We start from the raw sequence: 26,154 nt of genomic DNA, 5'->3' as shown, positions 1-26,154 counted from the left end.
CCCAACTCCAGATGGGTTTATTCTTTATTGGGCCTTTGTCACGGAGCAGCCGTGTGAGCCGGGCTGTGCTCGGCTCTGGTTGGCTCTGCATGGGCTGGAGGGGGTCACCCACACGCTCAGTGTGCGTCAGGCAGCCCAGAGCAGCATTTTGGGTGTTGGAGCAGCCACAGGGCCCGTTCCCGAGCAATGTCTGACACTGCCAAACGCTGCCAGTGGCCCTTTGACTCCTGTGGGACAGTCCAGTGCTGAATTTTCCTGCTGGCTGGTCCGTGCTTTTAACATCTGTCCATCAGGAGGGGGCTTTCACCACAAAAACAAGTCCCCAGGTCCCTGGTGTGAGTCAGTGTTCGCTGGTCATCAGTTTTATGGCGACGCCGAGCGCGAGCACAGCGACGGCTGCGATCACCGCCAGCCCACGCCGGATGATCAGCCCCTTGGTGACCACAGGGGTGGCACTGAGAGGTGATGGCAGAAGTGGCTTCCTGGACCTCCAGCTGGTTCACCGAGCTCTCCCTCCTGGTGATGCCCATGAGCACGACGTCGTTCTGCGCATCCACGCCCGCTGCAAGGAGAAGGGGACAGCGTGTCTGGGGGCTCTGGGGAGATCCAGGGCTTTCTTGGGAGGGTTTTGTCAGAGGGCTGAAAGCACGTTACAAACAGCCCAGAGTGTGGAGATCTCCAGCTTTTTAACGGAGCTTTGGTAGGACCTGGTGTCTGCAAGGTGAGAACTGCCCAGGGTGCCCAGAGGTCGCCCCTCCACCAGCCTCCTGCACCCTCCCCAGCCTGCACTTGTAATTACTGTTCTCCCAGTAACTGAGGGCATCACCAGCACTGCACTGCACCCCCCTCTTGTGGGCTTGTTCCTGGCTTATGTGAATCCCTGGGGACACTTCCTGGACCCAAACCCTGCACTGCACGCAGTGCCCAGCTCCCCCATCCCACCATGCCCAGCTCCTGGCCATACCAACACTCCCCAGCACCGCTCTGGCAGGGAGGTAAGTGTGGGGCTGGGGGGCTGATCCCACGTCAGGGGAAAGCTCCTTGCAGAAGGGTTCAGGGCTCAGGTTTGGCTCCTCAGGTGGTGGCTGGGTCACTCCTGCACGGCGCTGAGCCTGGGGAGGGAACGTGCTGGGTTTAGGTGGCGGCACATGGTGTGGGCAATCCCCACCGAGCAAAGCCAATGCGTTGCCTCTTGTGGGGTTCAGCTCCAGGGAGACCCCAGAGCTGTTGGGGCACAAGGTGATGCCCAGGGCTGAAGGGCTGAGTGCTCTGTGCTTCATGTCCCCCAGCCAGAGGTGGCACCAGGTGGTGCCATCAGGGGAGCAGATGGTGCAGAGAGAAACCTTGAGGCCACTGAGTGCATGTGCAGGAGGGAGCTGAACACAGGGGTTAAGTCATGGGAGCGCTGGGTTTAGCTGAGGGCACTGGAGGACAGTGCAGGCCATGAGACTGAGCCCGTGCTGCTGTCTGACCCCAGTGCAATCACAGCCAAGGCACTGAGGACCTTCCCACTGGCCGGGCACAGTGCTGGCAGTGCCTGGATTACCTTCTCAGCTGCTTTCTTCCAGTCCATGCGGGAGATGTGGACGAGGAAGCAGGTGCAGAGGATGAAGACACAGACGAGCATGCCAAGCCACAGGCCTGCAGAGGGCACGCCAGTGTCAGCTGGGGTAAACCCAGCAGAGACAGCATCCCAGGACAGCAGGCCAAGGACAGGGATGGCACCGAGGTCAGCAGGGACACAGGGACGGGGTGGTCATGGGTGCCTGCTGCGGGGCTGCCTGGCACACCTGGCAGCAGTTATTTCTTCCAGCACGAGTAAAAGCTCTCAGCAGTTGCAGGAGCCAGCCCAGCCCAGCCCAGCCTGGTGTGCCCTATCCCCAGGCAGATCTGAGGCAGGGTCATGGTGAGCCATCAGCGGAGCTGGGGGTAGCTGCAGGTACCCGTGGGGGATTTGAGGGCCCAGGGGTCAGTACCTATGACGCCGATCTTGGCCACGAAGAGCAGCACAGCTGCCAGGGGCATGCCCACACCATAGTAGCACACAGCGTTGAGGATGGCTCCGAATTTCTGCTTCCCGATGCCTCTGAGCACCCCTGCACAGGCGCCCTGCAGGGAGAGGGAGAGGGGCTGGGGCAGGGGCTGCCAACTCGGCTGAATTCAGGGCTCTGCTGCTGCCTGGAGATGAACCAGCTCCCTGCCTCTGCCTGTTATTTCTGTAGTCCCTGCCCAGTCCTGTTGATCACCATCTCTTTAAGCAACTCTGTATTTTCTAAGGAAATGATCCTGGGATCCCTGCAGGGTCCTGGTGTGGGCATCACATCCTGGTGTGCTCACCTGCAGCCTGAGGGACCCTCAACCCACCGACCCACGATGCTGCTGCTCAGCACCGAGGTCCCCTATGGAAAACAGCAGTATTCCCTGGGACTTACAGTCATGGCTTCAAACAGGTGGAAGACAACATAGACCGGCATGACCCACGCCACCAAGTCAACGATCTCCCTGGGGGCAGAGAAAAGGCACTTGATCACTTTTGGGAGCTGACCTCCATGCACCGAGGCCGGGAGCCGGGGGCACTCACTTGTCCTGGGTGAAGATGTACCCCAGCATGTTCTTGGCGGAGGCTAAAATGATCCCCACGGCTATGCAGAATGCCCCTGGAAACAGAGCAAAGTGCTGAGCCCAGCCTGGCCATGATGCAGAGCTGCTGAAGGGAGACAGCAGGGGGAGAAGTGGCAGGCACAGGACTTCAAATGCTCCCTGCCCCTGCTCTGCCTGGAAGGAGCCCAGAGGCAGAGGCTTCCCAGCATGTTGTGGACTGACCTGTGCAGAGCAGGCTGGTGGTGGAGGATCTCTTGGCCGTCTCGAAGTCTCCAGCGCCCAGAGCATTCCCCACCTGCACACTGGCAGCTGTGCCCAGCCCCAGAGGGATCTGCAACCACAAGGCTGAGGCTCGTGTGTGTGTCTGGATAACTGGGCTGTCACAGTGACACTGGAGTAATGACCCAGCAGAGAGAGGGACGGAGTTCAGGGTTTGATTTGAGGCATCTCTACAGGAGGGATAGGTGGGAGCAGGAAGAGGCTTAAGTGCAGAGGGGGAAGATGGAGCTCTGCTGGAGCTGATTTTTGCTGGTGTCTGTCTCAGGATGGTCCCCATGGAGCCCTGATCTCTAATAATAACCCCAATCCTTACCATGAAAGCAACGACAGACACCTCATAGATGATGGACTGGGCAGAGAGTTCGACGACGCTCAGCAGGCCTGGGGAGAGGAAGGTGGCCAGTGCTGGCTGTGGGTGCGCAGGGGAGAGCTGCTCTCAGCCCCTGCAGCTGCTGCAGGCGCTTCTCTGGGTCATCTCCTGGCAGCTCCCCTCTCCACTGACCTATCAAGAAGCTCCCGATCTCGTAGGTCCACCACTCGATGCACATCATGAGCATGCTGGGGATGGCCAGGGAGGTGAAGCTGTCCCACTCCAGCAGGCATTCGGTGGACCAGCCTGCAGAGAGGAGAAACATCACCTGATGGATGGCCAGAATGGACACGTGTTACATCCTCGAGTGCACCTGAGGCAGCTAGAGCTGCCATTCCTGTTCACAGCCACCAGGGCAATGCTCCTCAGCTCCACAGGACCTCCAGCAGCAGAGCTGCACCTACATTCTCTCTGATGTTGTCCAGTGGGCCACAGGGCAGTGCAGCCCTCAGCCCACCCCTCCCAGAGCAGAGTGCCTGAGGACAACCTCGTGCTTACACCTGTGCTCATCCAGCTTCGGGGCTGAACCCTTCAGAGCCTCAGCAGGAGGTTTCATTTCTCCAGAATTAATGTTTAGTGCCCGGCACGGACCCTGCCAGCGCTCGTGCATGACGTGCTGCCACCGAAGCAGCTCTGTGGTACCCGGGGCGTGCGGGGCTGGGTTAATATTTCACCACTGGGACAAACAGAGTTTGTCTTCTGTCAGGAACGCTTGATGGAAGTGCTGGAAGTTTTATGGACACTCGGGTAAAGCGTGAACCAGAGGGAGCGAGCAGGGGGGGGGATGCCCTCACCTCCCCAGGTCTTCACGTGGAGTTTCCTGCCTATGATGTACAGGAACAAGAAAATGGCTTGCGAGTACTGAGCGACGGTGTTGGACCAGGCAGAGCCCCTGCAGAGGAAGCGAGAAAGGTCATCTCCATCCTGCTTTTGCGCCTCCCTGGCCCCAGGGTGCTGGGACGTGACGTCCCGCCATGCCCCTCTGAGCAGCAGATGCTCGGTGTTCCCTTGCCGTTGGCAGGTGCCGCGTTGTCCCCCTCCCCGGGACAGGGGGTGCCACTCACGTGATGCCGAAGTGGAACACGTAGAGGAAGATGCAGTTTGCGACCACGTTGACGACGTTGCCGATGACCCCGCTCAGCACCAGCGGCCACATGATCATCTGCAGAGAAGAGGAGACGGGGCCACAGGCTCTGGGAGGGAGGCGAGAAGGTCCCCACCAGCCCCCCCCGGGCTCATCACCTTTCCCAGACAAAAAGTAAACTTCCAGTGGTGCTGCCTGCTTGGAAAATGAGTGTGTTGGAGGTAAATCCCTGATGTGGAGAAGTATAAAGGGAGGTGGATGGATATACCTGGCTGTGGGGTGGGGTGACCTACAGGGTCAGAGCTGTTTTGGGGCACCTGGGCAGTGTTGGGGACAAATGCTGCCTCGTCACCAGGAATGGTGAGCATGGAAACCCCTGGGTTCATGGTGGAAGGGAACCAGGGCTGGTTCATGGGTGTGAGAAGTTGAGGACTTACCTGGTTCTGCAGGTATCGTGCCTCCAGGTTATACAGAAAAACCGCCTGCAAAGGAAATTGGTGGATGAGACGAGGCAGTGCTGGGCAGTAGGAGTGGGGTGGCATCGGGGGTGCCCACAGGGACTCACCGGGAGAGCAGGGACAAAAGCCATCACGTAGCGCTGGGTTAACCTGGGGACAGGCAGAGCAGGGTTAGGGAGGGGCAGGGCCATGGCCAACCTCCTCTCAGCCCCACCATGCTGGGGAGGGACAAGGGGCCATGGGACCGCCTGACCTGGAGACCTCAGGGTCCTGCCGGATGAGGAGCATTAACTGCTCGATGTTGATGAGGATGGCACAGCAAGGGAAGCAGCAGAGGAGGATGATGATGGTGGCACGCTGCAGGATCACCCCCACCCGCAGCAGGTTTTTGCTGCCATAGGTCTGCAAGGCGAGAGGCCAGTGGTGAAGTCAGCTGGTGCTGGGGGACAGGGATCTCACAGAGCATGGAGCAGCCCTGACCACCCTGAAGACCGCCCAGGAAGGATTTGAATCGTGGATCTCCCTGTTACGGGATTGCTACCCAGGGACAAGCTTTCCCAGCTCACAGGAGCATCCAGGACTCTGTGGAGCATCATCAGCTGATGCTGGAAACCCCCATGTCCCCAGGACAAGTGCCAGCACGTCTTACCCACCTGTGATATCAAGGTGTCACACGCCGAAGTCAGACCGTAACCTACAGAGATGGCAGTAACGTTTATAACCTGGGAAAGGGAGTTGAGAAAACAAAGAGTGAAGGTGAGCACTTAAGACTTTCAGGTGGGGAGAGGGGTTAAAAGGAAAAGTGGGAGTCTGGAATCTCCCGTCCTTTTCTGCTGCCATTCCCGTATCCCATCCCAGTGTCAGCAGGGTGGGGGGGAAGCTCATGCCTGGAACCAGGAATGCTTACAGCGATGGCCAGCGTGACGGAGGCCAGCTCAACCTTGCCCAGGTGGCCACAGAATATGGAGCTAACGAGGTGTATCAGGAAGATCAGCAGCTGGATCAGGATCTAAGCACAGAGGAGAGGAGAGGAGAAGGTTAGTGACAGAGGTGAGCAGAGAGTGGTTGTGCTGGAGGGGGTGTCTCTCCTCCCAGGTCTTTACCAGCGGCCCCGCCAGCACCAGCAACTTCTTCACGTCCTCCCAGAAGTTGTCCGGGACCAGGCGCTGAATCCAGTGGGCTTTCTTCTCGCAGCTCCCGGGTGTGAGGTTGTTCTGGCCAGAGGCCACTGCCTCACCGTTCTCCTCGGGGAGGTTCTCTGTCTTCGTGCTGCCATTCTCCCCAGGAAGGTTCTCCGGCTTCATGCTGCCGCTCTGCCAGGGCAGTGGAACAACCCCTCCCTCCGCGCTCTGTTAAACCACGGTGGGGTGAGCAATGTGTAACCACGGTGGGGTGAACTTCAGCCGGGGCCGGATGAGCCGGCCACACGTTCCCTGCTGCTGATGGGAAGTGTGGGCAGTGGGTCAGGGCAGGGCACGGAGCTGGGGAGCCCAGTGAGGGTCCTGGCAGCACAGTGGAGCCCGGCAAGGCACTTACTGCCTGCCCCGAGCCAGCACAGGGGCTGAGCCATCCCAAATCTGCCCTGAGAGCCCTCGTACCTCTCTCCTGCTTCACCACAGCTCTGCCGGCCGGTGGGCTGGAGGGTCGTCCTCCTCTTCCAGCAGCGATGGAGGATTCTTGGATCTGTGTGCGGTCTCTGGTGAGCTGCTGCCGCAGTGGTGGGGCCGCTGTCTCGGCCCCTCTCATCGCAGTGGCCAAGACAAGCCGGCCCCCTTGGCTCCAGCTGTCGGCCTGGCACAGCCCCACCGTGTCGGGTTTCACTGGCACAGCTCCCCCAGGCCAAATATAGTGTCCTTGGCCCACGGGGGAGGCAGGCAGAGGGAGCTGCTGCTGCAGCTCAGACCTGCTCCTGCGTGGAGCGGGAGGTGGGCTGGGGCAGCTCATGGGGCACTGCGAGACCTCCCATCCCAAACCTACCGGGATTCTGAGCAGGGCAGAGTCTGCCACAACATCCCACAGCTGGGCAGAGGCCCTGGGTGTTGGGGATGATGGCAGTTTCAAGCTCCTTTACATCACACCTTTTCATTCCCAGCCCACAGGTCACCAGCACCCCTGAGCCAGGGTGACAGGGAGGTGCCATTCATCGGCTTTACACGGGATTTACCTCCGAGGGCCCGGCATGTGCCACCTCTCAGTCACTCAGCTGCAGGTAAGAGCCTGGGACAGGGCCAGAGGGACTCAGTGCTGAGGGCAGGCAGGGATGGGGGGTTTGCATTATGACATATGGCAGTTCTTTGATGGTTCTGGAGGGCTGTGCAACACATCCACCCTCATCCCTGGCGCTCAGCGGTGCAGAAAGCAATTGAGGAGCACAAACCCTGCTTTTGTACCCGAGGGGAGCAGAGTGATAACACTACACCCAGAGCCAGCCCCAAACCTCAGGGCTGAAAGCCTGAGGCTCTGTCAGGCTGCACAAACCAGACCTGTGTCTTTCCTCTTAACAGCACAGTCATGCCAGTGACCAGGGTCATGCACACACCACATTAAACAGCCCAACATTTACTCAGAAAACTTTATTGTATCAAAATCCCACCTTACAAAAGTGCAAAGAAGAGTTGTTTTAGGCCCTGTGCCTGCCCCGCCACAGGGGCAGCGGGGCCAGGGGCCAGCAGGCAGCACCCAAACAGCAGCCAGACATCTTCCAGCTGAATCCACCTTGCCCTGCGCTGCCACGAGCAGCTGCGAGTGGGCTCTGCCACGGCAAGATGCTGGCACAGACCAGGAAACTGTGCTGTGGGCAGCAGGAGCCTCTGCCATTAGCAAATGATACAGAGAAATGCCCTCGGGGGCAGGACAGCAGCAAAAGGACCCTGTGTCTCCTTCCAGGGTCAGCCCCGGGATACGCTCCCACCCGTCACGAGTGACATCCCAGTGCAACGCAGGAGAGGAACCAGCTCTCAAGCACTTTTTTTCCCCAGGTGCCACATCCTCACCCCATCTAAGAACTCTGAGTGTGGGATAAAACATCATGAGTGATCCAGAAACTGAGCAAAGGGACTTTTTGTCAAGAAGCGAGGGGGAATTCCTTCCCCACGCCATCCTCCTGGGACACCACCACGTGCCCTCCCGCTCTGTGCACACTCCCCAGCGTCACTGGCTCTAGCCATTGCCAGTCAGGAGCCGGACCAGGATGCCCACCAGCAGGACAGCCACAGCAGCAGCAGCAGCCAGCACACGGCGGAGGATCAGGGCCCTCCACATCCCGGCAGGAGGAGCAGCGACAACAACAACAGGCTCCTCCTGTGCGATGAGCTCGTGGTCAGGTTGCCTCTCGCCCACCACGATGTTTTCAGGCAAGGCCACAGTGTCCACAGTGTCCACGGTGTCCACGGTGTCCACGGTGTCTACGGTGCCCGTGTCAACAGAGGTGTAATCTGTGTGACAGAGAGGCCAGCGCTGCAGGGAAGCCGAGCTGCCAACTCAGGTGCTTCCAGCCTGATGCTACACAAGGGCCAGTGACAGTCCTGGGTGTCCTTTCCCAAGGCTTGGGACACTGGGACACGCCCCAGCAAAGAGGCAGCTGCCCCCAGGTGAGGCAGACATGGGTTGGCAGCCCAGGCTCTTCCCTGGAGCAGCCAGCACAGCGACAGGGTCTGCTGTACCCTGTCACTAAGTGCAGACCTGGGACCAGCACCAGGCACTGTGCTCTTTCCAGCCATCTGAGCCTGCAGGGCAGACATGGCTGCCACGACTGGGAAGGAAAGGAAGGGGCTGGGTGGAGAATTTGGGCTCCCACCCCGGTGTCAGGCCTGGTTACATACCCACAGCAGATGTTTTGTTAGCAGCTGTGCCACTGGAGTTCACGTCTTCCAGTTGTACTTTTGTTCCAGCTCGGACTTGAGCCTAAAAACACAGGGAAGAGTTGCTCTTCTCAGGGCAAGGCTGTCCTGCCCAGCCCAGAAAACTCTCCACTCTCCCAAGACAAGCATGCTCAGCACCAAATGGCTCCTCTGCTACAGGAGAAGGACAGATGCCAGTTCACTTCTGCCTCCTCCCAGAGTGCTGTTGCATTGTACTGGGACAGCAACTCACCCAGCACCCTTCAGGTGTTACCAGAGAGAAGCACAGGTCTCACCTCCTCTGCAGCTTTCTTCCAGTCCATGCGGATGACAAAAGTCAAGAAGGAAAGGGCTTGCACAGCGATGCAAAGAATCATCCCAACCCACAGACCTGCAGCAATGGGAAGTTACTTCAGGGAGGGCTCAAGAAAAACTTGCCTTTGTCAGCTACTGGCACAACGCTCAGGGACCTCAGTGGGGTCAGAATATTGCCCCGTGTTCAACCCAGCCTTGATGGGAAAGAAAACACCTCCTGGGGGAGCTGGGAGCAAGCCTGGATTTACTGGGACATCTCAGCCCCCATCTGATGGGGGGTCTCAGCGCCTGCCCCAAACACATCACAGGGTGCAGTCCAGCCCCACTGATCCACAGGAGGACCCAGGCAGGGCTGGGCCTTTGCTCAAGGCAGCTCATACAGCAGCAGGTGGAGGACACACATACCCAACACCCCCATCTTGGCTGCAAACATCAGTGAGATGCCGACGGGCAGGCCCATGGTGTAATATCCGACGGCGTTGGCGATGGCACCCAGCTTCTGCTTCCCAGTGCCCCGCAGCACTCCCCCGCAGGTCGCCTGAGGAGAGATCCCTGTCAGGTACCACCACAGCAGACCTGGGGCCTGGCACAGCCCTGGGAACAGGGGAACCCACAGCACTGAACTGCAAAGCCAGGAAGGAGCAAAGCCACACCCTGGAGCACAGAGCGTGGGGCTCCTGTTGCTCCAGCTGCTGACGCCAACAGGCACGCCAGCAGATCCCACAGAGCTTCCCACGCTGCCCAGGTCCCTCTCCCCGGGACATGACGTGAGGAAACAGGTCAGAATTACTACCTAATGAGTTTATGAGCACTGCCAGTACGCTGGGAGCACACAGTATCTCTGAACACCCAGCTGTTCCGAGATACCCGCTCGTGCTGCTTTGATAAGCCAGTAAAAATCTGGAGCCTTGCCAGGGGAAAAGAGGACGAAAAACTGGGTTGTTTGCAGCGATGCCAAGGGACAACTACAAGCACAGGGGACACCGCTTATCAGTTGGCTTCTCTGCATCATTTGAACAGGTCAAGAGTGAGCTACAGGCAGCTTTGCACCCTCCATGGCACCCCAGCCTGCAGGGAGAAATCACTTCACGTGCTGGAATACTCACTGCTGTTGCATCAAGCAAGTGGAACGGACCAAAGATGAGCATCACTTTGGACACCAAGCTAACGATCTCCCTGTTGGGAAGATGTATGTGCTGATCAGGGGAAGCAGCACCAAGGACTCTGGTTCCCTCAGCCAGCTGCCAAGGCTGATCCCAGTTCCCTGATCCCAGCCTGCTACCATGGTAGTGCCCCAGTGGCAGAAACATCTGCGCTTCCAGGCAACAGGGAGGAACCTTTGGGAATGTGTTTGCCAGGTGGGGGTTTGTGAACTCTTATCTGTCAGCAGCTTCTGGGATATGAATAACACCCTCCAAGAAGGTAATAATGCTCAAGAGAAAGCTGTTAACGCACTTGTCATTGGTGAAGATGTATCCCACCACGCCCCTCAGGCTCTCCAGTAACGTTGCAACCAGCACAGCAAAAACTCCTGAAAAGAAAAAGGAATAATCACATTGCTTCAAGGGCAGCGTATGTCCTGCTCCTGACCCAGGCCCAGACCTCAAAGGCTTCACGTGGTGGGGATTGGACTTGGCTGACCTCCAAGTGATACTGAAGCAGAGGACAAGTCTGTTTTCCTCATGCTCTCCCCAGATACTCCCCCTGCCTTCTGCAGGGGGAGGGCAGAACTCTAAACTGCAGTTTTAACTTCCAAAGCCTTTGCACCAGGCTCATAACAGCAAAGAGGAGTCAGGATCTTGCCTTGCCTGAGGGGCCCAAACAAGTGGGGTTTGGGTTCCCATGGGGGGTCCCCAGCCCTGAGAGAACTGAACTATTTGCTGTTAATTGCCCTTCATTCCCCTCTGCAGGACCTGAGCTCACCTGTGCACAGCAGTGCAGTGATGCAGGAGGTCTTGGCTTGCACCACATCCCCCGATCCCAAGGCGTTGCCCACCCTGACACTCGCAGCCACGCTGATGCCCAGAGGCACCTGAGTAGCAGGAGACAAGAGGAGGTGAGTGGCAGCAGAGCCTGCAGTGACAACAGAGCCTGCAACAACTTTTATTCTTCCCCAGAGGGGAATTTGGGACACACTGGCGTGGCTGCAGTAAAGGGATTTTCCACCTGCAGCACACCCTGGATGTGCAGCTGCATGGCAGGTCTGAGAAGCATCAGACCTGCCTGGTACAGCCCCCTGTTCCCACCTCAGCCTTGCTCCACAGTTTGGGGGCTGCTCCCAGGCTGTTTGGGGTTTCCTACAACCAGCCCTTACCATGTAGGCAGCACAGGAGAGCTCGTAGATGACGGACTGTGCACCCAGGTCCACCACACTGAGCAGCCCTGGAAGAGATTCATCATCAAACAACCTCCTTTGTTTGCTGACAAGGAGGCAGCGACTAACAGGGTTCCCACTGATCAGATGGGAACACCTGCAGCGTCCTGCAGACCCAGTCCTGTAGGTGAGGAGGCTGCTGGCAGGAGGAGCTCTGGGGACACAGTCAAGAAGCAGCCACCAAAGCAGGCACAGCTGGAAGGCAGCCTGTTGAACCACAGGGAAAAGAGGATTTGGACTCACCAGCCAAGAAGCTCCCAATCTCAAAGGTCCACCACTCTATGCACATCATGATCATGCCAGGCACTGCCAGCCAGATGAAGGAGCCCCAGTCCAGGAGGCAGTCCCTGCTCCAACCTGCAACAGGGAGGTGAAGCAAAATAAACACGTGTTCCCCCTCTCCACGCCCAAAAGGGGAATCATATGCTCTTCTGGACACTCTCAGAGGACAACCACCGCTGCAGCTCACAGGACACCTGCCTAGGATTGCTGCTGAGCCATGCTGCATTCCTGAGACAGGATGTTAAACAAGAATGTATTTGGAGCTACAGTAAAGGCCTTGAGGACATGACTTCAGCATCTTCCCACTGTGAGGGGACAACAATCCCTTTGTCAAGTGCTGGTGACAGTGCCAAATTCCCAGGGCCAGACTTTCTGAAGGTATTCTGAAGGATTAAACTGTAACAGTACCTCCCCAGGTCTTCACATGGATCTTCTTCCACCACATGTAAAGGAAGAGGAAGATGGCCTGGGTGTACTGAGAAATAGTGTTAGCCCAAGCAGAGCCCCTGCAGAGAGAGACAGGCAGGTTACAAGTGACATCCTTCCCAACCTCCTCAGCTACAGCAGGAGAGACCCGGTGGGAGCCACACAAGCCTTGCTCCCTCCAGCCTCATCTCTGCAGGCTGGTTGTCTCGGGGCAGAGGGTGGCAGAACTGGGCACCCAGGACAACCACCCAGCCCTGAGCACCCAGGGAGAGACTGTGACCACCCCTGCTGACGCTTACACCATGCCCAGCTTCAGTGCGTAGAGGAAGAAGGCGTTCATGGCCACGTTGAGGACGTTGGCTGCAATCCCGGTCAACACCTGGGGCATGATGATCGCCTGGAAACCAAGGAGGGGACTTTGGAGTTTGCTTCCCCAGTGCTGCCCAGGTAAGGCTGGGCTGTGTCAGACATGCAGAAGGTGACGTGCAGGGCTTAGGAGCTGGGAGGTAGCCATGGGGAAATGGAGCCAGCTAAGGGTGGTTCCCATGAGCTCCCACAGGGCCAGCTGTGGGGGGGATTGTGCATCACACATTCCTCAGCCCGGCTCTCCCAAGAACAGGATGAAGTGCTGGATGATCCCCAACTTTATCCATGTTCCTGGGAATACCTGTGATGTACAGCCCAGAACTGGCTGGTTATACAGTACCTGACTTAGCAGATATCTTGACAGCAGCTGGTATAGAAACGCCGCCTGCAAGAATCAGGATTCAGTCCATCATCAGACCGTGGTTCAACAACCACTGAACACTGACAGACCAGTCCCCCACCACCTTCTCAGGCTGCCCCAGCTCATGTCCACCCATGTCCCGCCCAGTGTCTACCACCACTTATGTGGCCACAGCAAAAGCCTTTGCACAGGAAGATCAGAGACCCTTTGTAGAGGAAGATCAAGCTCTCTCCTGTGAGCCACACAACAAGGGACACAGAGCTTCTAACAGCTTTAGCAGAGACTCACAGGAAGTGCTGGAATAAAGATCATCACGTAGATCTGAGTCAACCTGGAAAGAGAGTTGTTTCCCCAGTTAATATTACAGCAAAGCAAGAGCCAAGCCAAACAGCGTTGTGCTCAAGCTCCAGAGAGGCTTGATTTCAACACTACAGAGCAACCCACCCACAGCAAAAAGCCCGATCCAGAAGGGCTGGATCTCACCCCTGACCTGGAGACCTCGGGGTCCTGTCTGATGAGCAGGAGGATTTGCTCAGTGTTGACGAAGAGTGCCCAGCAAGGGAAGCAGCAGAGCAGCAGGATGAGGGTGCCCCGCTGCAGGATGGTGCCCACCTGCTTCAGGTTCCTGCTGCCGTACGTCTGAGTGAGGAGAGAGGACCAAGGTGGGCGTCACAGGGAGCCAAAGGGTCTGGGCAAACTCTTAGGGCAACAACAGGATGATTAAATGCATTTCCCACGCCCTGCAGCGGTGAATGCCAGGCTGGCTGGGTACCACTGGCCTTCAGGTGGATTGCACATCCCTTTGCTACCCAAAGGGACCCAGGGATCCCCAAGGGAGCTTCAAGGAGGGAGCAGACTCCAGCCAGGCTGTCTGGAACCCTGTTCTGTCTGGAAGCTGCCACCCCCTGCTCTTTGTGCCCAGATCACACTGCACAGGAGGCAAGACAGCAGCAGGTAAACCCCATCAGGCACAGGAAAGGGGGAGCTGCCACTGACCTGTGTCATCAGGGTGTCACACGCTGAGGCTAAACCAGACCCGATGGAGACGCCCGTCACGTTGATAACCTGCAGGAGAGACAGGAATCCTGGCCCAGAGCACTGAGTCCCTCCCAGCTGGGTGGGTAGACAGTTCTGCTACAAGTTTTTGGGAAGTTTCCAGCCCTTCTCTATTTCTCAGAATAACAAATCGTGTTAACTCAATAGCCTCTTCTCCCCTCTGGTGGGGAAAAGGATCCTCTAGGAAGGGATGAGTACCTAAAGGACCACAAACAGTGCTGCTCCCAGACACATGCTCAGGTCTGGTGGGTCCAGAGAGCTGGTCAGAGGCTCCAGCTCTCTGCCCAGGTGCTGGCCTTGCACTGGTACAGGCACTGCCTGCTCAGCTCCCCTCTCCTGCCTGTGCTCAGGGCAAAAGGAAGAACAGTTTGGTGGGTGTGATGTCTGCATTGCATCAAGCTGTGCTGATGCACAGGGCCCTCAGATGTATGTTCCTATAGGTTTGGGGGTTTTTCTCCTTTTTTTTTTTTTTTTTTTTTCGTAATACCTAATTTGTGTGTTTTAAATCTGAGGGGAAATGGAGTGATACGTACGGACACAGCCAGTGTCACGGCATCCAGCTCAGCTTTCCCCAGGTGGCCACAGAAGATGGAGCTGACCACGCTGATCAGGAACCCCAGCAGCTGGGAGAGGAACTAGGATGAGAGAAGAAGGAAATGGTGAGATGAGGACCCATTAGGGCTTGTGAACATCAGCCCTCCCCCAGGAGCTGGACTATGAACGGTCAGGTTTCCTGCTGTTTCGGTCTATGCCTCCAGGCCAGGGCTCTGCTGTCCTGGGAACCTGTCCCTGCTTGCCAACACTCCTGGGGCATGGGAGGCAGCTCTGGGACTCACCCAGGCTCTCAGTGGCTTTGTGTTTCAAAGCAGACATCTACCTGCCCTGTGGTATTTCGGTGTTTTACACAGCCAATCTGCCAGATGACCTCATTTACAGGAGGCTTAACAGCTTCACTAGAAATCCTCTTTCCCAGGGTGAAGGTTGCACAGAGAGGAAAAATAAAACATCCCAATGCTTTTTTTCACATTTGCGTGCATCTGTGGAAAACTATCCTCCAAAACCACAACATCCTCTCCTCCTGGAGATACGCCAAGGCCAGTCTGTGTGTTCCTCTCCAGGGCCTACAGCAAAGTGTAATGATGCTGCAGCAGAGATTGCATTTCAAACCTCATTTTCCCTTGGCAAGAGGATGTCCCCTCTATAGGCGTGCAGGGCACAGAGTTGTGGCACAGCTCAAACCAGATGGCAGGTGTTAGAGATGTTTATACCCACTGATGGGTGGGTACAACTGGAAACCAAGCCCAGGGTCTGCTTGTGCTTCTTCCCACCCAGCAGTTGGCAAGCCAAGAGCCCAGCACCGCTGGAGAACCAGCTCTGTGGGGTCAGAGGAAGAGCAGAACAAACCCTTCTCCTCTGCAGACCTCCCACCTCTGCCTGCAGGTGCAGTCCTGCTGCCAGGCCCGGGCATGCTGGACCTGCTGCTGTGAGTAATCCCCACAGGAGGGTCCAGTCTGCGCCTCCACAATCATCCCAGCACAGGGTTTGACATGAAATGATCATTAACCAACAGCAGCTGTAAGTTTGGGTTTGAGGTTGTCTGTGCAGGTGGAGGAACAGGCTGTGCCGCAGGTGGGATGGTTGAGGGGACCGAGGGGGCTTCTTGTGTTCAGCTACAGAAACTGAAACCAGTCTGTACTTCCTCTGCTGACTGATCTCAGCAAGTCAGTGCTTTGATGTCAGGGAGGGTGTCTCTGACAAGTTTAGCAGTTGGCAGTTATTTACCAGATAAAGCAGAAGGTTAAAAGCACAAAATTTCACGCGCAGTTGATTCAGACAGGGGCTGTTGGTGTGTGTTTCCCTCTGCAGAAGCCTCTGCAAGATGTGCTCAGCACTGTCTGTGCTGACTACCAGAGTGTGCATCTCCCTCCAAAGGGTGCATCAACCTCCAGTTCCAGTCCGGGGCGGACTTCAGAACAGCGAGTGATAAGGTACCTTTGCACCCAGAGTCTGCTGCAAGGAGCAGACGCTAAGCAGAGAGATTTGCTTGTCACCCACGAGTAACGTGGCAGTGCCGGGGCCGCAGACTCGGTCCACAGAGCAGTTTAACAGTTTATCCCTCCCACACCCCGATGCCACCGTTTCTCTTGCACAGCCGTATCGCAGGGCAGCAGGGACCACGCCGGGCAGGAGCAGGAGCTCCTGGGACGAAGAATAAGCATCTGGGCGCCAGCCAAGGCACCAAGAGTGGCGGTTTAACCTTGCCTGTGCACGCAGCAGCCACGGAGGGACCAGGCTGGCCCCGGCGCGGGCGAGGGGCATATCCCCAGTCGCGGAGCCGTGCCCGGAGGCTGAGGAGAGCCGAGCTCATCCCCGGGATCAGCCGGGCCCGCCGGTCTCTCTGCTCCGCATCCCTCTGGGCGCTGCCCGGCTCCCATGTGGCCGAGCCCCCTCCGCGATCCCCGGCCCAGCACCTCCTGCGGGAGGGCCACCGTGTCCCCCGCGTGTCCCCCGTGTTCCCTCCCCGCCCCGGCTCTCACCACGGGCCCCGCCAGCCGGGCCAGCTCGCAGCACTCCCGCCGTGCGCCCGCGGGCAGGAGGCGCCGGGCGCCCCGCAGGCACCGCGCGGCCGCCCCCGCCGCCATGCACCGAGCTCCGCACGGGCACCGCCCGGCCCCGCCGCCCGCCTTATGGGCACGGCCGGGGCCGCCTCCCGCCCGCGGGGCCGCGGCGCGGTGGGCGGTGCGGTGAGGCTCGGCTCGGCTCGGCACGGCACGGCACGGCAGGGTCATGTTCGCGATCCGGCTCAGCGCCGGGAAGCTCCGCCGGCTGGGAGTGGGACCGTGGCCCCCCCCCACACACACTTCTCTGCCCACGTGTGCGGGGATGGGGACTCGCCACACTGCCGCGCTCACGTGTTGGCCAGAGCCGGAGCGCACCGTGGGGTTTTGGGGACATTCCCGTGCGGGGGGCGTGGGCTGGAGACCCCCTGTTTGTGTTGGTGCAGGGTTTGGGGACCTGCTGCGCGGGGAGAAGGGTCCCCAAGGGTTCCCCCCCCCCCCCGTTTGCTCCCCGACAGCTACAGCTCTCCCGCTAATCGGCTGTGGGATGGGGACCCTCTGAGGAGACCACACACGTGTTGGCCAGGGCTGCACCAGTGGCCCAGAGACCCCCAGGTGATGGCTATGGACTGGGGACCTCCTTGTGGGGCGATGGCTTAGGACCCCCTACGTGCTGGCTGTGAGTTCCAACACAGGGGTCTCTCAAAGGCAGGGACATCGGAACACACATGCTCCCGGACCAGAGGAATGTCCCCTCTGCCACGTGTGTCATGGTAACAGTGGGGGCAGCTGGCTCTGGCCCTTTCCTCCATCCACCCACCAGTACCCCATGAGCAAGGTGATCTGGGATCACCCCCCAGTCCAGGGATTCCCACCCAGCAGGCCGGTGTCCAGTGGTGTAGATCATGTGGAGATTGGAATGGCTGGGATGGGGTGGCCGTGTTTGCCCAGCACTTGGCAAGAAGGAGTTTTTGGTTTGGGTGGGAGCTTGGGTTGTTACAGGAGTGAAATTCTACCTAAGTGCAGGTGCTTGTAACCAAGTAGCTGTAACCAAGTAGCTATTGCTAATGCACGGAAAATTACAGTGGAAAGTGGGGCTCGATTTTCCAGCTGTTTAAATGCTGCCCTGTTGCCTTATAGCTGTGGTGTCACCACCCAGAAATGTAAAGTCTTGTTAATGTTTCACTTTTCCCCTTGTTCCTTCAGATACGATGTGACATCATGAAAAGTTATATAGTAATAGTGGTGAGTCATAGCCACAGTAATTTTGATTTTATGTGCCAGGATGAAATCGAGGTATTTCAGGACAAGAGAGTGCTCCTCTCCATGGTCCTTCCTTCCCCTGTGGCCAGCAGAGCAGCGGGTGTTGGGTGCATGTTCCAGGGGTGTGCTGACTGTGGGATGGTGCTGCAAGGGCAGCTATGAAGAAACAGCAGGAGTTATCAGCAAATGGTGTGTCCAGGCTGGTGGTGTGACACAGAGTGTTCCTGAGGCGCTGTTATCTCCTGTGGAGGCAGCGGGAAGTGATAAGGCTCAGATTCATGGTCCCTCAACAAGTAGCGCAAGTGTGAGTCCCTTTGAAGTTTACTGGTGACCCTGCTGAGATCAATACCCTGGGCTGGCAAAGAGTGGGGACAGAATCAGGAAGAGACCTGGGGAAAAGGACTTTGAAAATAAAAAGCCATGTCTTTGCAGGCTCAGAGGAGAAATGTTACCTCCCAGTCCCAGGAGCCAGGTGCTGGGCTAGTCCCCAGAGAGCCAAACACACACAGAAGGGCTGTGATTGAAATCCCTCTCCTTGTGTTTTGCTGCTGCTGTTTGAAACCAACTCTGTTTGCTTTCAGAAGTGCTGTTTTGTGTTTCTGTAGTGACATGTGAATCCCAACGTTGCTGGGAAGCAGTAGAACGGGCACTCCAGGACCCGGTCTGATGTGCCCTGAGGCCTCCCCCATCACTGGGAGGACAGATTTGGTGCTGGTTCAGCCTGCCCCCTCTCTGATGGGCCTGTGAGCTGCTGAGGGGGATGTGGATCTGTGCAAACTGTCAGGCTGAGCCCTGCCCAGGCGCTGGATGGCCCCACGTTCACCCCTTCTCTTCCTGTGACGGGGACAAGGACCTTGCCAGCTGCCCGACAGGATCCAGTGGGGCTCATCTGCTGGAGCCCCCAGACAATGAGGAGGTTCAAAGGTAGCACAGGCTGCCCTCAGCAGTCCGGATATTAACAGGGTTGCAACACCAGTTAGAAGAATTTGAAGGGTCAAATTCCGCCCGAGTGTAACATCGTTGAACTCGGTTGTTTTAGACCTTCGGTGAATCTGGAGCAGCGTTTTGGAAGGGTGATACCTTAACACAGACCTGTTTAAAGGAGTTAATGTGTGACTGGCCCCAAACCAGCCGGAGCAGGCAGATGGCTTGCCCTGCTGGAGCTGGTTTTGGCAGCTGGGACCCCGTGCAGTTCTCAGCGATGCTGATGTGAATCCAGAAGAAAGCAGCTGAGAGCAGAGGGATTGCAGTTGGCTTGCATCATCTGCAGAGCAAGATTAGCCCTTTTTTTATTGCAGATTCCCAGAAGATGGCTACCCTGGGCTTTCTCTGGGTATGTATGTCCGTATTCTGAAATGTAGCCAACATCCTGCTACTAAAATAAGCCCCACAAATGCACCGTGTCTGGAACCGTCGTGATTAAGAGCTACCAAATAAGAAAATAGTCAGGACACAATGGATTTATGTCAAACACTGAACTGTTTGAAGCGTGTCCCTTTCCTTTAAGAGACCCTACTGCTGGCTGATGTTCAGACACCACGGAAAATCCGCTCCCCTCTGTGCAGTGTGGAATTCAGGATACAGCTAAATTAAACACTGAAGAGCCTGTGTCTCCAAAGTATAATTAATATTCAATAATGTCAAAAAACATACTTTAAAAAAACATAAAGTCTAATAATGTTTTAAACAACCACTAATTTTTGGCATGGGCAGTCACATAAACAGGACTGTTTGCACCATTATTTGTCCCAGCTTGCTAGGACAGGCGCACTTCTGTAAGAAGAGTTAGAGAGAAGCTCGAAAATGGTGTTTACAGTGGATGGAACTTGTCAAGAAGGCAGTTGCCTCTTTGAAACCAAAGCATTGAGAAGTGTGGCATCTCCCTGGCACCCTACAGCCTTGCAGGGCCCGTGTTCCTCTCTGCTGTTGGGAAATAGGGGTTTTGTTTGATGGCTTCTTTTACGCTGCAGCTTTAGGGTAACCCAGCTGTTTAAACACAGCCCTGAGCACACCTTTCTTTTCTACTTTTTGCTGCCCTGATTGATTTGCTCAAGCTGATGAGTGTGTATCCCCCAGCTCGCTGTCATCGGTGCTGGGCAGAAGCCACAAAGCCGGACGAGCTCGGAATCACAGAATCATTTAGGTTGGAAAAGCCCTCCGAGAGCGAGTCCAGCCATTAATTCAGCACTGCCAGGTTACCAGGTGTCTGTGAGTGCCACATCCACGTGGTTTTTTAAACACTTCCAGGGATGATGACTTCACCTCTGCCTGGGCAGCTTGTCACCTGGGAGAAGAGACTGCCCCCCACACCTGGCTACAATCTGTTTCCAGGTGGTTGTGTAGCGCGATAAGGTCCTCCCTTGAGCCACCTTTTCTCCAGGCTGAGCCACCCCAAGGTCCCTCCCCGGTCCCATCCCGGTCCCCGTGTGGCTCGTGCGCGGTGTCCCCGGCAGGTGGCACTGGAGCCCCGCAGGTCCCTCCAGGCGCTCCCGCAGCACCGGGAGCAGCGCCGAGGACGGGAGGGGATGGAGGGGAGGGGGGATCCGGATCCCCTTTTCCAGCCGTTCTTGTCTCCGCCCCTCGGGCTCAGCTCTTTGACCCTGCCTCGTTCCGTGAGTATCTGTATTTTTCCGTGCCGACGAGGCATCGGGTGTTCACTGAAAATCCGGGGGGAATCACAGTATTTCCCAAATATGGTCCAAATATATGCCAAATATTTGGCAAATTCGTGCAGAATGTTTGGCAAATACTTTGGAAAAATGCTTGCTAAATAGTGAAAAATGCAATATATACTAGTCAAAGGGGATGCAATATGAAAAGAACAGTACCCAGAAAAAAGGAATAGGAGTCAGAAAACTGCAGGTGGGCACTATATAGACAAGAAACTGCTTTTAATAAAGCCATGGGATGTTGTCTTGACTCTCTAATTCCAATGTCTCAGGTTGGTTCTCAAATGGGCAACCTGAATCCATGATTTTGCTGTGGAACCAGCACCTGGGCACACACTCAGCCACTCACCATGGTGTAACCTGAGTTCAGTCACACCTCACCTTGTGATATTGTTCATTGATAACAGCTGTTTCCTTGTTTTATTTTATTGTTCTTTAAGAGAGAGAAATGCTTTTGACTTGTTCTGTATTTCAGGGCATCTTCCTCCAGCTTTGTTCACTAAAGATGGGGCCAGACATATTAACTGCAGTCATAAATATTATTTTTACAGCAGAATATTTATCTTGCTGCATGGGTTGGTCGAGTTCAGGGCTGCAGACTTAAAAAACAGCTTCCCTGCCCTGAAGAGCCCAGATACTTAATTAAGGCAGATAAGGCAGGACAAATAAAAACAAGACAGAACTCCTCTTGCTTTGAACCACCTCTAGGGAGCAGGTCTTGGCAAAAGAAAAGAGGGACTGTAAAGCTGTAATAATAATAATAATAATAATGATAATTAATTGTATTTATAAAGCGTCCCCTAATGGCTCTGGATGCTACAGAACGATTTTAAATACAACTGAAAGCAGCAACCATTTGGAGAAGCCAAATAAAGAAGGGCTATAAAAATAAAGGTGTTTTTTACAGTAGATAGTAAGGTTTCAGTGTGCTGGTTGGGGGCTCCCCTGCAGCCACGGACACACGGCCATCAGTCAGAAGCAGCTGAGGATCCTGCAGTGAATTCTGCAGGCTTGCAGATTGCAGACTTTGATTGCAAAGAGCAAATAATACATTTTACAGCCTGGTTTGTATGTCACCATCTCTGCCTTATTTCCCCTCATTTGTTAGGGGTAGACATGTATTTATGTTAGATTTTGGAAACGAAGCAGGGAAACACTTGTTCTGCAGGCTTTGGGAGGGCTGGTCCCACCTTCACTGGTACATGGGGCCAGCAGAATGTCACAGCGTGGTTTGGGTTGGAAGGGACCTTACTGTTCCACCCTCCTACCATGGGGTGGGAGATCTTCCACTAGAGCAGGTTGCTCAGAGCCACATCCAGCCTGGCCTTCACTTCCAGGGATGGGGCATCCACAGCTTCTCAGGGCAACCTGTGCCAGCGCCTCACCGCCCTCACAGGGGAGAGAATTTCTCCCCAGTATCCAATCTCCCCCTGCCCTCTGCCAGTGTGAAGCCATTCCGCGTTGTCCTGTCGCTCCAGACCCTTGTCCAAGCCAGTCTCCATCTCCCTTGGAGCCGCTTTGGGCGCTGGGAGAGGGACCGGGAGCGGGGGAGCCAGGAGGGATGGCGGGGGTGGCAGGAGCGAGGCTGGGAAGCGGGGCTGGGAGCGGGGTGACGGGGCCGTGAGGGGTGCGGGGGGAGCCGTGAGCGGTGCCGAGGGCAGCTGTGCTGGGGTGCCGTGAGCGGTGCCGGGGTCGGTGCCGGCGGACAGGCCATGCCAGGCCGGGCCGGGCCGGGGCGGCGCTGGCCGGGGCGGGGGCGGGCGCGGGGCCGCGCGGCGCAGCAGCGCCCCCTGGCGGGGCGGGGCGTGCTCGGGCGCGGAGCGCGGTGCGGGAGCGGAGCGGGATGGCGGGCGCGCTCACCGACCTGCTGGGAGAGGTGCTGGTGGCCGCCGACGGCGAGGAGGTGGCCGTGTCGGCGCTGGCCGCCCGCGGGGTCTCCCTGGTGGGGCTCTACTTCGGCTGCAGCCTCGGCGGCCCCTGCGCGCAGCTCGGCGCCAGCCTGGCCGCCTTCTACGGGCGCTTCAGGGGGGAGGCGGCGGCGGCCGGCGGGCAGCGCCTGGAGATCGTGTTCGTGTCGGCCGAGCAGGAGCAGCAGCAGTGGCAGGAGGCGGTGCGGGCCATGCCCTGGCTGGCGCTGCCCTTCGCCGACAAGCACCGCAAGGTGAGACCCGCGGCCGGGCGGGGGGCGCGCCCCGGGCTTTGTCTGGGGGCGGGGGGCGCCTTCCAGAAAGTTCCCCCGGGAGCAGGGGAGGGGGTGTCGGCTGCTGTCCCGCGGGGCGACAACGCCCCGCCGGGCTGCTGCGGGGCCTGGGAGCCGCAGCGCTGGGGGAGCCCCGCAGGCTCCGTCCCGCACGGGTGGGGGGCAGGAAGCCCCGGCCGGCTGCGGGTCGTGGCTTTTCGGGGGTGGTCGCACCCGCTGGCCTCGAGGGGTCCCGCAGAGGAGCGCGGCTGAGGGCGAGGCGTGAGCGGAGCGGCTCCTGCGAGCCCGGGCACGGCACCACTCAGGTGGAAACCGGAGCTCGGTGTGGGCAGGGGAACGCGGTGCCCCGAGTGGGTCCGGGCACGGGAAGGGGCTGTGACCTCCAGCAGCCCGTGGGAGGACACGCGGTGGTTGAGGAGCGAGCGAGCTCGGCTGGGAGCTGCTGGCGAAGCTGCCCGGCCAGTTTGTGGGGATGGGGTTCGTTGCTCTCGTTTTCGCACTCGGTGCGCTCAAACACTCTGCAAGATGCAGCTTCTCATCTGGAGAGTGCAATCAGAGAGGCGCATAATAGACAAAAAACACTGTAAAACCCCAGGCAGGGCGGGGTGTGAGGGACAGGGAGGCACAGGCTGAGCCTCCAGTTCCTAAAGAGCTCGCAACGTTTGTAGTTTAAAAAAAAAAAAAAAGAAAAAAAAAAAATCCTCTTTACAAATCTAATCTCTGGAAGCAATTGAGCAAGAATTAAAAAGATGGTGCCCCACAGTGCCATTTCTAAACATCTTTCCAGCGAGGGATTGTGGCCGCTGGTGTGGAAGCAGCGGGCAGGCTTTGGTTTGGCTTTGGTGAGACGCGTTCTCCGCTTCGGTGGGGTTGGGGTAAAGCTGATAATCTGCGGGGCTGGGGGCGGCTGAACCCCCTCAGGCATCCCCTGCGTTTGGATGCTGCGGGGCTGTGTTGGGATGAGAGGGATGACTTCTTCCTGAATCGGTCTCCAAACCCCGCTCTGCCAGCACTTCGCTCTGTTCTTTAGGCGAAGGAGTCGTTTAAGGAAAAGTTGGCTGTCTCTGGTAGTGCTGAGTGATGTCCCTGCTGCTGAGAAGTAGCTTTGAAACTCGGATTTGGCTTTTTTTGCCTCGTTTGCTGCAGTTTTTTGTCACTAAGCCCCCAGTTCTTTAAAAGGTCTCACGTGTTTAATGCCATGCACCTGGATGATGATGCTACCAAAAGGGCCCCAGTTTGCCCCTTTGAAGTCCAGACACTTCTAACTGGGAGCTTGCCTGAGCGGTTGGGATCTGAGATCAGTTTCACTAACCAGAGGAGCTGCAACAGAACCTTCATCCTTCAGAGAAATTACAGTTTAATTCAGGTTTCTTTAAAACCAAACCGTCTTCCTACAGGGACATGAAAAGACTGTGGTTCCAATTAGTAGCTTACTATTTCCCTACTGAACATTTTAGATTACTTAGATGGTGGGACTTTTGCTTGCCATATTTGCTTTAAAAATTCTGCTGCAACGCAGTTAAATGGTTGGGAAATTGTAGAAGTGGAAGGTGGCATTAATTTTACATGCTGGCCAGTGCTTCCATCTATTAGATTGCAAGAAAACATGAAATAAAAAGATTATGGGGTCTTAAACTCATATTCCAAGAAGCCCTGAGTTAAATTCAGGATTATTTTTGTGTGGAGTGTAAAGTAATTGAAGCTTGTGCTGTATATTTTCAAAACTAAGCAGATGTGATGTGGCTTTGGAGGAAGCTTAATCTACGGATAACAGAGAACCTATTTGTAAGTTGTAGGGGCAATTATGTCAGGATATCAGATTTCTAAACAGGAGATTTATAACCTGCAGCTCAGGCAGTTAGAAGTTTCCTTGTGTAATAAGCTGATTTTTTAAATAGTCGGGTTAATGACCCGACTCTCCAGAAAAGCACAAACTTTCTATTTTTCAAAAACATGCCAGGGAGAGCTGGGGATGTTGAGCATATGTTCAGTACCTCGCGGGCTTAATTTGTTTAAAAACAAAAGCATTAGAGGAATGTAGGCAGCGCTTTTGAGTTATGGTTCCTTTGCACCGAGGGATACTCCTAAACCCCAGTGAATTATATAGATTTATGGGAAGAAGGGGGTATTATAGATGCAGAGTAGAGAGAGCGAGAGGGTTGGAAACACTGAGAGCTGTGTCCCTGAGCTCTCAGCTCCCTGAGCCTGTGGAAGGAGGCTTGGAGGTTGCAGGGCTTGGCAGGGAGAAGCTCTGCCCAGCAGGGTCTCATGTGGGTGATACCAGGACTCAAAGACTTCCACAAGTCCCTTCCAACCAGCGCTTCCCATTGTGGGTTGGTTACTTTATCAACTGAGGTTGTGAAAGCTTTGGGGAGAGAGGATGGATTACTATCCTATATTGGCTGTAGCATCACTTTTGTTGCTCAGAATTACTGAAAAATATGTCTACTTATCATTGTGCCCCTTCTTTCTCTGGTGTACTCTGCATTTTTCTACATTTCTCACTCTTCCACACCTTGGGCATCGAGCGTTGATAGATCCTAACAACCAGGCTCCTTTCTGGGTTTGCAGTAAAATTCCCACAGTCCTAAAAGTAAATGAGCATCTTACTCTCATGGTTATTGGGGAAAGTAGCGTGAATTGTCAAAGCAAACAGCCACTCTTCGTTGAATGCCTCAGTAACTCAATAATGCCGGGGTGCAGTTACCAGGGACAACCAGTTCAATTTGAGTAACTTTAGCATACAGCAATTTCTGTCTCCAAACCAGTAATAAAAGAAAGCGGTACAAGTCAGCAAACATCTGGACGTGGGGAAAGCCTTTGATTAATGAGGAGGATGGCATTATGCCTCCGTCTGAGCCACAGCCAGACCTATTATTGGGTGTTTTTTCTTTCAAGGACAAAACCGTAACGCGCCAAATGAGATTGGGGGCCTTTAACTCGTGATACACGTCCCTCAATTAAGCTGTTCAGCCCCGGATTTGGGGCTGGTTGGTAATTGATTTGTCCTCTGATAGCGCCTGGCGTTGCTGAGCAGAACGTGGGGGAGAGATGTTGCCCCTCCGTGTCTCTGTTCGTTTGGGGTTTTGGTTTAACATCACCCCGTTGTTATCTGCTTGCATGAACATCTGCTCGAGTTCTGGAGGGTTGATTTAATAACAGCTTTAATTCCTGATTGCTACTGGGAGCCTCGGCAATGTAAACAGCCCCCATCTGTCTACGTGCCCTGATGTCCCACAGCGCCCACAACGAGGTATCTCCCTTCCTGCTGTCGGAAGGATCCCAGACTTCTCCTGGTGAGCTCCAGACCATCCCTGCTGAGGAGTTCCACCTACACTCAGGGTGAATTTGGGTGCTCTTCAAGGGCTTATGGCACACAGGCTGTTGGAGGAGGGCAGAGCGTGCTATCCTGCTGTGGTCTGTGGGGCATTTTGGTCATCTTTGCTAAAAAAAAAAGAAAAGTAAATTGGCCCCGCTTCTCCATGTTGGAGTGGGAGAAATGAGAGGTGGTTCTGGAGGAAAGAAAGCTGTAAGCTTTCTGCTGCGCTGGGAGAGCAGCAGTTTATCTCTTTGTGTTGTTTATTTGCCTTTGCTTTTGTTTTTACTCGTTTTTACTTGGCCCAGTCGTCTTCCTCATTCTTTTTAATCTTTAG

At 56.0% G+C, this 26,154-nt stretch overlaps 3 protein-coding genes across 3 annotated transcripts in view; 1 reads left to right on the top strand and 2 right to left on the bottom strand.

Annotated features, from left to right (window-relative positions):
• Positions 1–21: 21 nt before the first annotated feature.
• Positions 22–6,560, bottom strand: LOC126643443 (multidrug and toxin extrusion protein 1-like). Its single transcript, XM_050321791.1, is given in 19 exon segments — positions 22–454; positions 456–562; positions 965–1,112; positions 1,547–1,641; positions 1,977–2,109; positions 2,433–2,502; positions 2,582–2,657; positions 2,824–2,932; positions 3,194–3,261; positions 3,383–3,496; positions 4,045–4,142; positions 4,315–4,412; positions 4,772–4,816; positions 4,900–4,942; positions 5,046–5,194; positions 5,446–5,514; positions 5,700–5,801; positions 5,896–6,141; positions 6,391–6,560. Coding segments are annotated over 18 exon segments (1,839 nt in total). The 5' UTR covers positions 6,097–6,141; positions 6,391–6,560; the 3' UTR covers positions 22–340.
• Positions 6,561–7,355: 795 nt separating this feature from the next.
• LOC126643604 (multidrug and toxin extrusion protein 2-like) lies at positions 7,356–16,600 on the bottom strand. Its single transcript, XM_050322115.1, has 17 exons — positions 16,349–16,600; positions 14,345–14,446; positions 13,752–13,820; positions 13,246–13,394; positions 13,044–13,086; positions 12,735–12,779; positions 12,328–12,425; positions 12,011–12,108; positions 11,564–11,677; positions 11,261–11,328; positions 10,870–10,978; positions 10,402–10,477; positions 10,053–10,122; positions 9,352–9,484; positions 8,928–9,022; positions 8,614–8,695; positions 7,356–8,226 (listed from the first exon to the last, which is right to left on the bottom strand). The coding sequence occupies exons 1-17, from the start codon at positions 16,598–16,600 to the stop codon at positions 7,952–7,954; spliced, it is 1,878 nt and encodes a 625-aa protein (XP_050178072.1). The 3' UTR covers positions 7,356–7,951.
• Positions 16,601–22,144: 5,544 nt separating this feature from the next.
• Positions 22,145–26,154, top strand: part of NXN (nucleoredoxin) — a 48,328-nt gene continuing 44,318 nt past the window's right edge. The window contains exon 1 of the mRNA XM_050321797.1: positions 22,145–22,462. Within this exon, the coding sequence (XP_050177754.1) occupies positions 22,145–22,462 (318 nt within the window). The remainder of the gene's footprint in view (positions 22,463–26,154) is intronic.

Source organism: Myiozetetes cayanensis, unplaced genomic scaffold, assembly GCF_022539395.1.
Source record: "Myiozetetes cayanensis isolate MyiCay16 unplaced genomic scaffold, myiCay2020 scf27, whole genome shotgun sequence".
NCBI lineage: Eukaryota > Metazoa > Chordata > Aves > Passeriformes > Tyrannidae > Myiozetetes > Myiozetetes cayanensis.
Note: the sequence above shows the minus strand (reverse complement) of the source record. Positions and strands in the feature narration are given on the sequence as shown.

Bases quoted from the DNA above. Each gene is read 5' to 3' on its own strand.
- LOC126643604 (XM_050322115.1), bottom strand. From the start codon at position 16,600: ATGACCCTGCCGTGCCGTGCCGTGCCGAGCCGAGCCGAGCCTCACCGC. The intron at 14,447-16,348 runs GTGAGAGCCGGG...CTCTCATCCTAG, and splicing joins CCCGGCTGGCGGGGCCCGTG to TTCCTCTCCCAGCTGCTGGG. The intron at 10,478-10,869 runs GTGAGCTCAGGT...TTTTCTTTTCAG, and splicing joins CACTGCACTGCTGTGCACAG to GAGTTTTTGCTGTGCTGGTT.